This window comes from Amblyomma mixtum, chromosome 5 (genome assembly GCF_055824585.1).
Source record: "Amblyomma mixtum isolate Tamu chromosome 5, ASM5582458v1, whole genome shotgun sequence".
NCBI lineage: Eukaryota > Metazoa > Arthropoda > Arachnida > Ixodida > Ixodidae > Amblyomma > Amblyomma mixtum.
The window spans coordinates 32916257-32929413 of NC_143016.1; the positions used below are offsets into that span (position 1 = coordinate 32916257).

Genomic DNA, 13157 nt, shown 5'->3' on the forward strand with positions numbered 1-13157 from the left:
AAGTACAAGTCTATTAGGATCTTCTCTCAGCATTACGTGGCCATAGTCGAAGCACTCGAGCAGCTCGCGTCCACGGAATCATGCTCGAACGCTGCAACTAGACAACGAGCTCACATCCTCTACTGCGCAACAAGCTCATCTTTCATCGTCTGCTTGCATATTGTAGCGAAGTACAGCGCTCGGCTCGAACCAGCTACGAACATTCTGCAAGGTGTATCCATGGACTTCCATTCTGTGCATGGCCACATCACTGAGCTACAACGTATTTTTCGCGGCCACCGGACAAACGCTGTAGAGGAGTTCTCTAACATCATGAATGCAGCAAGGGAGGCAGCCAATCACTTAAATGTGGTGATATCTGTACCAAGACAAGTCTCTCGTCAGGCCCACCGAGACAACTACGGGATTCAGTCGCCAGAGGAATACTACCGTGTGGCAATATATGTGCCGTACTTGGACTCCCTCACTGCTTCTTTAGCTCGGCGCTTTTCTGAAAGCAATGAGAGGAGCTTCAAACTTCTCCAGCTGCATCCATCAAAAATGAAGCACTTGAGCCGTGTTGAGTTCGCTGTTCTCGCCGAAGAACTCCAGTGCTTTTACGGCATCGACAACTTCAAGGAAGAGGCCATCTCTTGGTACGAGATGTGGTGCAACAAAACTGGGGACCCATCAGAAATAACTTACTGCGAGCTTCTACATCAGGCCAAGACATTCTTCCCTGGTGTTGCAAAAGCCATTGAGGTGGCTCTGGCTTTGCCAGTTACTACCTGTACGGTCGAACGCTCCTTCAGTACAATGAGGAGAGTGAAAACGTGGCTACGCTCAACGATGACAAACGACAGACTGGACGGCCTTTGTATGATGAGTGTGCACCGAGAGCGTGTAATGAAGCACAGAAATGAATTTATCACCAGTGTCATCACGCAATTCGCCCAGAAAAATCCGAGGCGTCTACAGTTTCTGTTCAAGGAAGACTGACTGAGTGACTGTCGTTGCGTGTTTGTGAACATATTGTGCTGTGTGCTGGTCATCAATCCGGGTGTGTCGAGAACCCGTATGCAGCAAGACTGAGCACTCTTCTCCACGAAGTGATAGTATCTTTTTGCATTTTTATTAATTTTAATTGTTTCTTCGTTGATAAACTCCAATGTATCTCTCCTAGCCTCGCTTTAATTAGCTGTTTGTAATTTTTCTTTCATGTGTGTATTTTACTTATTTATTTTATTTGTATATAAATAAATAAATTTACTCCGCAAATAGTGCCTTTTTGCTACGAACATACCCCCCTCCGGCGCCAACAACCAATGGGGCCCCCCCCCTGCAAAAAATTCTGCGGACGCCCTTGTTCATGCTTACTCTACTCTCGTTTACGGGAGAGGTAGAGATTTTTTTTTCCAAGACTTTTTTTAGACTTCTATTAGCGCTTTTTGTGTTTCGTGGGTACCCAGTTTCGAACACTGCCGCGGCGGCCTTGTTTCGATATAGGCGAAACAGCGGCATCTCCAAATGCACACTTTCTTTAGTCCGCACGTTTACTCCAAATGGCTCCGGGCACCAAAAGGCAGATACACCACACATCCTATACTCATGTAATAAAGACAAGCTACCGGAAGAGTCTACAGCTCTCTACCCAATCGCAGTGGGCGGCCTCGCGGCTCATCTCGGATCCGGAGGTTCAACTCCGAGTCACGGGGCTGCTCGAAGAGGTCGCCGAGCATGGAGGAAAAAAAGAGTTTTTTTTCCCCCTTCATGTTGCCGAAAGACATGATCGGGAGGCGAAACGCAAAACGCGCCCGTGTTTATTCCGGAGCCCTCCACTACGGCATCTCTTCCGTTCTTCTCTCAGTCCGAGTTCCTTCATCCTTTGCCTTACGGCGCGGTTCGGGTGATACTGCGCCATTTCCTTTCCCAGAAAACCAATTGTCGGCCACCTGGCGTCCGGCCCACCGCGGGGAGGGTAACGCCGCCCCAACCCGTGCCTAAAACCTCTTCTTTAATAAAGTTTACCTCCTCCTCCGCGCGGTATACTGCTATCGTTATAACTCTACGGCAAATGTGGCTAGGCAAGCCTGGCAACGGTAGCAACCAAGGAGGTTGGTAGTACTATTATGATACATTCCAGCGGCTAAAAAGACACGGACGAAGGTAGACGAGACAGGACGAACGCCGGCGTTCGTCCTGTCTCGTCTACCTTCGTCCGTGTCTTTTTAGCCGCTGGAATGTATCATAATAGTATTACCAACCAACTAGCCCAACTTTCTACGCTTAATGAGGTTGGTAGCAACGGTGGCTCGAGTGGTTATGGCGCTCGGCTGGTGACCCGAAAGACGCGGGTTTGATCCCGGCCGCAGCGGTCGAATTTCTATGGAGGCGAAATTCTAGAGGCCCGTGTACTGTGCGATGTCAGATCACGTTAAAGAACCCCAGGTGGTCGAAATTTCCCGATCCCTTCATAACGGCGTCCCTCATAGCCTAATTTAAAACTATAAACCAGCAACTGACGAGTTACCGCATTTGCAATACGGCTGTCCGACTACGCTAAATCTAATAGTTGTGATAGCTGGTACGCGACCTATTTATATGTTAAAATGTAAATAGGTTACTTGTACATTGTACCTTCTCCCCATATATCCTTTCTACCTGTCTCCTCACCTCTTTCATATCATTTCTCCACTCTGCCTGCTATCCCTTTATTTCCGCTGCCCCAGCTCAGGTGCTTCCCGTAGCGATGGCAGATGGCGGGGCTAGCAAAAATCTTTTCTTTCCTTTTATTATTATTTTAAACAAAAACCACTCCTACTATACTACTAGCTGGTGCGTCATCTTTTTGCGCTCGTTAGCCATGAATGTTTTGAACATCCCGCGCACGGCAGCGCCGCCCTATTGGCCACTAACACGCTGTGCCCAAGAACACCATAAGAAAACGCTAGAGATGGCCAGTATATTCTAGGCACTATAGCTCAAGTTCGCGCATCCGCAGACATCATGGAGGAAGAAGACGAGGCTGACATGGTCAGCGCGCGCAGCGTGCGTGAGCGACTGAAACCTTGTTCTCCGCCGCGTTTTCACGCTCATGCTTCGAAGCGCGGTAAAAATGTTCACAATCATCTCATTGTGCGAGCTGGTGCAATTTAGGGTTCATTGGGCGCTCTGCAAAACACTAGTTTGCTCTAGGCGACCGCCCGCAGTTATAACCCAACATCTCCGCATTCTGCAGCGGCCCTTTAATGCGAAAGCACCACTAGTCCCATTACTTCACTAGTAGGTTTATGCTGCACGGAAGGCCGAATCGTATGACACCGTACGGAACATTGTGCGGCAAACGGTTGGCATAAGATTTTTTCCGACGCGCGATGCCGACAACTACTACTGCTTTTTTAAATACTACTACGACGCCGACGGCTTTTCTACCGAATGAGCTGTACGCGCTGTCGCGTAATGTAAATGCTTTAATAATTGCATATTTTTTTATATAAGCGTAAAAAAAGTTGTTTGTTGTGGTTCCGCCCGGGATCGAACCGGGGACCTTTCGCGTGTAAAGCGAACGTGATAACCACTACACTACGGAACCAGCTGGTCACTTTGTTTATAAACTCTCAATATAAAGTCATGTCATAAATACATTGTTTAATTTGGATTACGTTTTGCATTTAAGTAAGCTTATGGCGTTAAATTTTCTTCCCCTGGACGCTTACTTTCTTTCCGCAGAAGAACCTTACTTGCGTATAACGCTGAGAACCGAGTTCGGTACAGCAGACAGCACAGACCGTTGCCCATTGCAGTCTGAGAAAACCGGCTTCGTGCTGCTGCATGCGCTGCACGAGTTCACGCTGCTGCACTTGTCATCCTTGTCGGTGGATTTACGAGCTAAACCTCTAATTCATAGAGCGGCCTGTAAAGTGTCGCAGGAGTACAGTTGCAGTCATAACCCGAGGCATTGTTATTGCTTCTCGCCGAAATGCAATTCGTGGTCTTGTAAACCTCCAGCTGAAACGCGCGATATGCCGCAAGTCTGTAAGCGTTTCCTTGCAGGGCTTTGCACTACAAGTTGTATTACAGCGCTCTTACGTGCATCACATTTTATGATTTAATTCTTTCCAAGTTTTTTGAACAAAACTTCCACACCGTCGTTCCCAGCCTCGCAGTCTTGTTCTTCAAATACCTGTGACGTCATCAATGAAGTGCAGACCGGCATTTTGAAAGACGTGTTTGGTTCTGGAAGCATCCGTTTTTCGAAGACTGCCGCGGCTAAATCAAAGAAGCCACCATGGCTACAGACGGTCTACAGAAGTCCAGGTTGCAGCACTTCAAAAACAAGGGCAAGGATCAAGAAGTAAGCGCACGCCAGCGTTTTAACGCAGCGATTTTACTTGTGTAATCTTAAGCCTAACTGCTTTGCCGTGCTCGGTGAAGGAGCTTGCTCGCGTTGGTAGAGTGAACAACCTGAGGAGTGCCATAGTGGCTCCATTGTAATTCACGGCGACGTTGTCTTAGAAACTACACGACCTGCAGGCTGACTTCTTGTGGTGTGTCAGCTATGTGCCATGAAACTCGGGCCGCTTCTGAGTATTAGGCCTATTTGATGGTTCGAGGCAGAACTGAATCGTGCATTGCGCGGTTTTCAGATACATTCTACATTCTTCGCTTGTAACTGCGCATTAGTGTAAAAGTATTTTATATGACTAATTGTAGCGTGCTGATTTTAGGCTGTCACATGGCGGGTTTGACATTCCTTCGCCGTGTAATCGTTCGCAACCGATCATATGAAGGGCCTGGGGCGGTTGGTGCGTCGATTGCGCATTTTTGTTCGTGTTGGTGTTTAGTGTGATCGACTTCGCCCAGCTGTTTTTGACGTATTTTACTGTTTGGAATCATTCGTAGACTTAGCAGTGCGCCGTGTCAACAGTTAAACGCCAAATCTGCGTTTTTCGCCCGTTGAGGCTTCGTAGATGAACTAAAACTAAATTTTGCGTCTCGAGAGTATCACGAGGGTGCACCTATCTTGTTAGTGCGTTATTTGATTTATGTGTTTTTGGGTCGCCGCTGTTTGATCGCTCAGCGTCCGGGTGGCTACTCGTTCAGAATTGGCCTCGGTTCGCTGGTTTGGATGACCTGACACCGCTACGTCACCACGTGCGTCTGTAGTGCGCAGCGCGGTGTCCACGCTTGCAGTCCATTGTCGGAAGCCGTGCGCATCGTGGTCAGCGCCGTAGGCTAGTCGACTAGCTGTCACCGATTGGTTGCTAGCGTTATGAAAGTGGTCATTTGATAAACTTGCGAATGACCATCGAAGCGAGTAGTTTCAGTGAAACTCCAATGAAAATTTGGCATGCGCCATTCTCACTGCACGTGTAGTAGTAGCTGCATGGCACCATTCACCGGGTTAAGCGCTTATTGTACCGAAATAGTGTACATTTAAAGCATTTCTGCTGTGGTTTCATGTTGTCATTAACTTACCCTGTCGTGCCGAATCGAAAACGCGAACTATATCATTGTCATTTCTCCAGTCGGAATTGAAATGGACCTTGGAAGTATAGCTCCCAGCCTCAGAAGAGATTTGATAAAGGCAACCATTTTAATTGAGACAGTAAAAATATTCATAATGTCCTTTTCATTCTTTTTTGTTCACCACAAGGTGTATGAGTAACCTTGGTACACTCATACACAATAAAATTTGGTTTCTGAGATATGCATCTGATTCTTGATTCAAGAAAAAAGTATGTATTATTTTGGGGAGCAGTATGCAGTGCTAATTCATGTGTTTGCTTCAGCTGGCTCATAGAGAAATTGTGCCCTTTGCTTTGTGCCACCTATGACGTTTTTTCTCCTGAGCTTGAGGTAGCAGTTTGCAGAGAGCACAGAATCCGCATATCAGTAAATGAGGTGTCAAAAAACAGTTGGATGTCTTCATTTGAAGGCATGCCTGGAATTGCGCGAGAAAGCTTTCCTGGGTTATGTTTTATGCTTGGTGGTCGTATGTATGTAAGGAGAGGGCACAGAGTCGATCACAGTTGTCTAGAGTGCTCGGACAGTGTGCTGTGGGCAAGTGAACTGAAATCTTTTCGCAGCTGCTTTGCTAGTGGTAAGGCGCTGGTGCAGTTCACGTCTCTGTTCGGCTGCTCTCCAGTGCAAGCATTATCAATGAAAGTCAATACGTGCTTCATAATTTCTCTTCATTCCACCTGACCAGCACCTTTCCAGCGCTCCAGACAAGTGTGATCGACTCTGTTCATGCGATATGAAATGCACTTGGATGTAGTTATGCAGCTGTAAAGGAAGCTGTGCAACCTTCTGGTATCTCTTTATTTGGTGTATGTATTTTATTTGTACATATTTGTGTTTGGTAGCTAAGTGATTGCAAGCTAAAGTTTTAGCCAGTGTATCCCTGTGATCAGTACTCCCTGTGGACTTGCGAGCCTGCCCCAAAAGCTAAAACAATGATGGAAGGTACAGAACAGCTGAAATAGTGCAGTTATTTTATACCTGACACAGCCCGGGGTCAACTTGGACAATGGCCATGAGAGAAAAGCCCATTCATTTGGCATAGGGCTGATTTAACATGGTGATTTATGTTTACTAATGTTTTGCGCATCATTACCAAGAAAGAACATGCAATCAAAATTGGTGTCTATACTCTTTGAGTCGAGACTGCCATTTATCAATCCTATGCATTACATGTCCTGTCCAGAGACCACCTCATCATCTTAATTTGTGTTTTCGCTTAAAGAACCCCAGGTGGTCGAAATTTCTGGAGCCCTTCACTATGGCGTCCCTCATAGCCTGAGTCGCTTTGGGATGTTAAGCCTCAAGAAACCAATCAAAAAAAGTAAACATGTTGAGTCATAAAATTGCTGACAACTGTATGTTAAGGACCTTACTTTTTATAATGTGACAGGAACCTTATTATCTGAAGTATATACATAAAATTGCATTCTGTGGACTCTTGTCATATGTTGTCCTCAGTCCAGACACTGTTCAGAGCTTTGTTTGTTTACAGTAGTCACTGTATATTGATTGTATTCAGTCTTCATGCCATTGTGCTGCATGGAAACAAAAATGAGGCTGGAATCTCCTGAACCAGAATGTGCAAGCCACTGTGTAATGCATGCTGTATAGCATTTTAATTCATCATCTTCAGTGTCAGTCTTATACAGTGAAGCTTTAAGTGATAGGCAAGATGTTTAGTTTTGTCTGCATTTTGTTTGTGTCTGGAATAATCTTTGGCAATTCGAGTCGAGTGGTTCTGTGTAATTCATTGGTGCATGTTGTGTAAACTTGGAAAAGATAATTCAGTATCATAACTAAAAAAATTGCCCACCGATTTACCTGGCTGAGCTAAATGCAACTTAGATATGCTAGCATATTTGCCCTTGTTTAGCTCTCTTTGTATTTGTTTACCTTTTTGTATGCTTGAAAATTTAAGTTGCACCCAAAGATTCTTGCAGTTGTTCCTTAGCTTGCCTCTTGTGACAAGCCGCCTGAGCTTCTCGTTACGATTTGAACGAATGATCTCTCTGTCCGGTGGTCTCTGAAGCCACTTGTACTCCTCTCTACTGCACATTCCTTCAGTGACTTCATTCGCATCTTCGTTGTCACTCTTCTTTGTGTTTCTTGCTGTTCATTTGTTTTCTCATCCAGTTTAGCAAGGTTTTTCTGTCTTGGCTGTTCTGCTTCAGCTTGCCGCCTCTCTATATCACTGGTACGGTTGGTACAGATGGCGCTCTTTCTTTTGCGTTGCTGTTCAGCTCGCCGTGGACGTCATTCGGCTTCGGAATCTGTCGAAGGACTGGCTTCATCCATGATTTACCGTTAGCTACACTGCACGTTCCTCCGGCGACTTCATCCTCCGCCTCTTCTTTCTTGCATATGCATGTGCATGCAACCACGTTTCTCGCTTTTCATCCTCACACCCTCTCTCCACTCAGCTGCCACTGGCCTGACGCCCTCCGCCTGTTGGTTGCAGCTGGCACTGCGCTCCTCTGAGCTTACCTCAGCTTCCTCTCATTGGCAGCAGCTCGTGCAATGCTCCTTTGAGCTTACCGCAGTTACTCCAGGCTTCATGTGGACATAGCGGCTTTTTCGCTAGTGACCCATCTAGTGCTAGTGCACTGATAGTGCGGTGTGAGAGGGGAGGCTGCCGTGGCGGCTCAGTAGTTACGGTGCTCGACTGCTAGACACGGGTTCAATCCCGGCCACGGTGGTTGCATTTTGATAGAGGTGAAATGCTAGAGGCCTGTGTACTGTGCAATGTCAGTGCACGTTAAAGAACTCCAGGTAGTCGAGATTATCCAGAGCACTTCACTGTGGCGTCCCTCATAGCCAGAGTCGCTTTGGAACGTTAAACTCCCATAAATCAAACTAAACCAATGCAGTACAAAGGTGGTGCTTCAGAATTACATAGCCGCCGCGGTGGCTCAGCGGTTATGGTGCATAGTGGCTGACTCGGAAGAAGTGCGTTTGATCCTGGCTGCGGCAGTCTCATTTTGATAGAGGTGAAATGCTAAAGGCCTGTGTACTGTGCAATGTCAGTGCACGCTAAAGAACTCCAGGTAGTCTAGATTGTCCACAGCACTTTACTGCAGTGTCCCTCATAGCCAGAGTCGCTCTGGGACGTTAAACCCCATAAAACCAGCCAGAATTGAAGATGCATAGACATACCAGTATAGCGTGATTGACCTTTTGACTTTTGTTGCATTATTTGTGTCTTACTGAGTTGTTTGTAGAAATGATTGCATTTCATCTTTATGTATCATGCTAGTAAATTAGAGCACTGCACAGGCCGTTGTTATTGGCCAGGGCCCAGCCTGGATAATGGCAGAGAGAAATTGTCATGGAAATTATTCTCCAGATAACTGCAACCACGTGTGAGGTTCTTTCACATGCACTAACATCACACAGTATACGGGCCTCTAGCATTTCGCCTCCATTGAAATGCGGCTCTCACGGCCAGGATCGAACCCATGTCTTTTGGCTTAGCAGCCAAGCACCATAACCATTAGCCACCGTGGCAGTTAGGGCAGAGATGAAGACTCTTTGGCGATGCATCAGTGTCATGTGGTGCATGTGTACATATGGCTTGTGTTAAATTGGAATGATTTCTTAATGGCGTTGCTTAAGTGTTGCTTACAATTTCATTTTGTTTAGCTGGAAATTGTGATGCGTAAACAAGCATTTACTATTCCTAGTTCTGTGCAATCATGTATCCAGCTGCCCTGTTTTTTTTTTTTTTTTCAATTGAAGAGATGGCACAAAAATGTGGCTGCTGTTGGACACTTTTATTAAACAAAGGTGCTTTTGGTTATGAGTAAGTGGCAAAAGCGCTGCACAGTGGGATAAGGCTATGCTAATTCTTTGTGATATAGGGTTCTTTCAGTAGTCTTAACGAGCTTTTAACGAAGTCGGCATGTGTGAAGCATAACAACTCAAATGAGGAGAAGGCCGTGAGACATCACTTTTTGCATCGTGCATTGAAATGTAATAAAATCAAAAAGTGAACTTTCTAACGCAACTGGTGCTGCAAAAGTTGCAAGTTGCAGAACATGTGCGTTGAAGTTATACTAAATGAACGGTGCTGTGCACATGTAAGCATATACAGTCAATCCTACTTATAGTGAACCTGATGATGCGTGGATCATGTTCGTTGTAGCAGAGGTTTGTGGTAAGTGGACTCCCCATGTTACAGCCAAAGCTACAAAGTTGGACAGTTAGTGTTTATTTCTGAAAAACGTCCCCTATGCACATCTGCTTATTGGGACTAGGCCATATTACGGTACTTTTTCATGATCGAACTCAACAACCCACTCAGCGAGCAAGTTGCCTATCATCTCCATACCCCTCTAATCTTATGCCTAGTGCCACACTCTTCGAATGTCAGTAAGGGAAGGCAGCACACTGTGCGCTGCACTGTTATCGATCTCAAGCAAAACCTTCAATTTTTTTTTGTCGCCACATCATGGTCTTAACTCGATAAGGCACTTGGTAAACAAGTTATCTTTCATCCTCGTACCTCCCCTGAACCTATGCATAATGGCACACTCGACGAATAAAACATCGTGCGTCATCCAGACTAGACATTTGCGTTGTGCTTATAGCATGCGAGAGTGCTGCTTCTGAAGCACTGCACCTTTAGAGTTTTCCCGATGACAAACACCAGCCTAGGGTTGCTGCCGTCTGTACATATGCTTAAAACAACGGTAACATGGAGCTTACTGTGCACCCATCACCAGTACTAGGCATCACCTTTTGAGGCGTGTGTTTTTGACAGCCACATATGAAAGTTTTGTTGGCATTCCGTACATCCCATATTTATTTGTTGCTTTCTGGGGGGCCGCTGCGTTCTTTCGATAGAAGGGAGGGGAGAGGTTGTTGTGAAGGCTTGGATACACTTGTCGTTCTCCACTGAAGCCGCTGAAGCTATAAGGCCATGGTTGTTCATTACGTCTGAGATCCAGTGGCATTGCCTGCAAATGTATTATGACAGTGGCACTTTCTTCGTAATAAACAAGCGTTCATTATAAGTGTGTCCATTGTAATTGGGCTCTATTGTAGTCGTAATAAGTGTATATGTATACTTTAACCATATTTACTTATGATTGCCCTCTTGTGTAACCATCATGATTCTTTACATGGATGCACTTTGTAGCATGGGCGTGCCATTGTGCCATAGTCAAAGAATGATGCGTCTCTATCCGGCATTGAAAATTAGCTTATGCTTTCCGCTCCGAGTAATTGAAAGAAATTAAAGTGGTATTCTTCTGTTGATTTTCTGTTTAAAACTTATGGCCCTACTATGCTGCACCGTCACCATGCATATAGCACATTAACATTTTCACGATGTCAGTAAGTTAAACTAGCTGCTCCACATTCAAATTGTCTCCTCAGCCTAGGGCAGAATTAAGCTTTTTATTGTGAAGATTGTGTGCACATTTGTAACCTTCAGGTTTTGATGTATCTTTAAAGGGGAAATTAAAAAGCTTTTGTTCAGGCTTCTGAAATGTTAAAATATTTTTATATTTACTGGGACTGGCGCATTTGTTGAAATGTTTAGACCTAGGTTGCTGTGAGCTCCCCCTGAGAGGAGAGTGCTGGTGGTAGCTCTTTGCTTTGGTAACAAGTGGCCGCCAGTCTGCCTGATGCAGTTGCTTTGGACGGGGGGGGGGGGGTAGCGGTTTCGGCTCCTTTGTAAAGTAGTGTCCTCCTCTCACCTACGAGGGGGAGAGGGAACCCGGGAAGACGGTCATGGGAGGGCTTGAAGGACAGTCTTTTGTTCGCCCCTGAAATAAATGTACCATTTTCGGGATCCATGTAATAAGTAGTTTGTTGGGTTGCAAAAAGTGGTGCGTGTTTTAAATACATAACAGCAAGATCGGAGCACGATCGGAGCACAGGATGGAAGTACAGCATTTTGTTAGCATGCCTTAAACCAAAATAGATATGGGCTGACCATACTGTCCATGGGACGTAATTAAGAATAGTGAAATCCAAAAGAGACTATTCTAAGAAAGATCTCGTTCAGGAGCTGCACCTGCCTAAAGAGGCAGCATTGTTGTGGAAGATACTGGATGCTTGGTTTACTAAAAGTGCAAGCTACATGATTGGACTGTGTTCAGTCGTTGGTTCCTTTGGCGTTGGTTGTAGACTCCATTGGCCACAGTGAGTGGAAACAAGTGAACTCTGAGGTTCTTGTTTTTCTTACGGACACTGCACAAGACATGCAGAACTGTTGCAGAAAGTGTTGCGAAAGCATCTGGTTTTATTGCACATCCATAGGCCAATCACAGCTGTAACTGTGCTGGTGGCTTTGTTTTACAGGAGATGCGAAGGAGGCGCAATGAGGTGACTGTGGAATTAAGGAAGAACAAGAGGGACGAATCACTGCTCAAGAGGCGTAACGTGCCCCAAGTGGACTCCACGGATGACGAAGAAGTTGATCGGGGCCACCCAGATCTTCAGGCTATTGTGCACAACGCAAGCAGTGGCGACCCCAACGTCCAACTTAGTGCAGTCCAGTCAGCCAGGTAACAGGCTGCAGTAGAGCCCATGCTTACCAGAACAACCATATTGCTGCAGATACATGCGGGGCTGTGCTAAATATTGGGGTCACCATTGAGGGTCGTTCACATAAGGGACACCTTCCCTTTTTTTGCACAGGGATTGTTTAAGTCTGGCAAAACAAGAGTTAACTAATGCGCATCATTTCCTTTCTCAGGAGGCTACTCTCAAGTGATCGTAATCCGCCTATTGACGATCTGATCAACTCTGGAATCCTGCCCATCTTAGTTGAGGCCTTACGGAGGCACGACAAGTAAGTGCTTTATTGTTATTGAGCTGATTGATGATATTTGATGAAGCTTTATTGACACTGTATTAGCGTGAACGAATGAATTGAATGGAAAAAAAAAATTGTGGAAACAATTTACTGTCGACTGCCATGCCTGTGTAATGTGACATTCTGCGACAGCAGTTTGCAGAGATGAGTATGCCTTTCTTCATTTTTATTCTCTCTAGAATATTCCGTATTCAGTAATTTCATTCTTGACGCAACCAGACTGTATCATGTGGCAAAAGCTGCACACATTAGTTTGGGGTGTTGTGCAAAGAGGTTGGCACGAATCCATTTCCTGGTGGTTGGTGCAAGTGCTATTTTGCTCTGCTGTACACAGAGGGCGCCACGAAACCAGACTTAGTGCTCGACCACTTGGGAGCGCTGCGTCACTCTGCTTATCTCCTTTCCGTCCCTTGCACTCCTTCGTCTTTCGACGTCAATGTTGTGAACGCTGCAGAACTGAGAAATGGGCCCATAAGTAGTGCCGCACTGAAACTATAAGACTGGGAGGATTCATTAATAGATGTGGAGTAAATGTGCGGTTGGTTCTTTCTTAAGTAGTGCTGCGAGAGCTCTCCATATGCAAGGACTGCATGTAGAGTTGCTAAAATTTGCTGTCATGAATGTGTCTAGTTTTTGTTGGTACTGTCCCCAAGCAAGTACATGAGGCACAAGACGTTTTTCTCATGCCATTCTTTTTGAAAAGGAGAAAGATGGAGATGTAGTTTTTTTTTAAAACGTTTATTTTTTGTTTTCTAGTTTATCTATTGCTTGGGTGATCCATACCCTCTTATTTGTCATACTGCTGTACAACGTTACTAGTATGTACAGG

General features: G+C 45.5%; 1 protein-coding gene and 1 non-coding gene across 2 annotated transcripts in view; one reads left to right on the forward strand and one right to left on the reverse strand.

Moving 5' to 3' along the window:
* Window positions 1-3498: 3498 nt before the first annotated feature.
* TRNAV-UAC (transfer RNA valine (anticodon UAC)) lies at window positions 3499-3571 on the reverse strand. Its single transcript has one exon. It is a non-coding gene; the product is annotated as a tRNA-Val (tRNA).
* A 583-nt stretch (window positions 3572-4154) lies between these two features.
* The window catches only part of Kap-alpha3 (karyopherin alpha3), a 33835-nt gene continuing 24832 nt past the window's right edge, over window positions 4155-13157 (forward strand). The window contains exons 1-3 of the mRNA XM_089543865.1: window positions 4155-4333; window positions 11812-12017; window positions 12209-12304. Of these exons, the coding sequence (XP_089399991.1) occupies window positions 4268-4333; window positions 11812-12017; window positions 12209-12304 (368 nt within the window). The 5' untranslated portion in view covers window positions 4155-4267. The remainder of the gene's footprint in view (window positions 4334-11811; window positions 12018-12208; window positions 12305-13157) is intronic.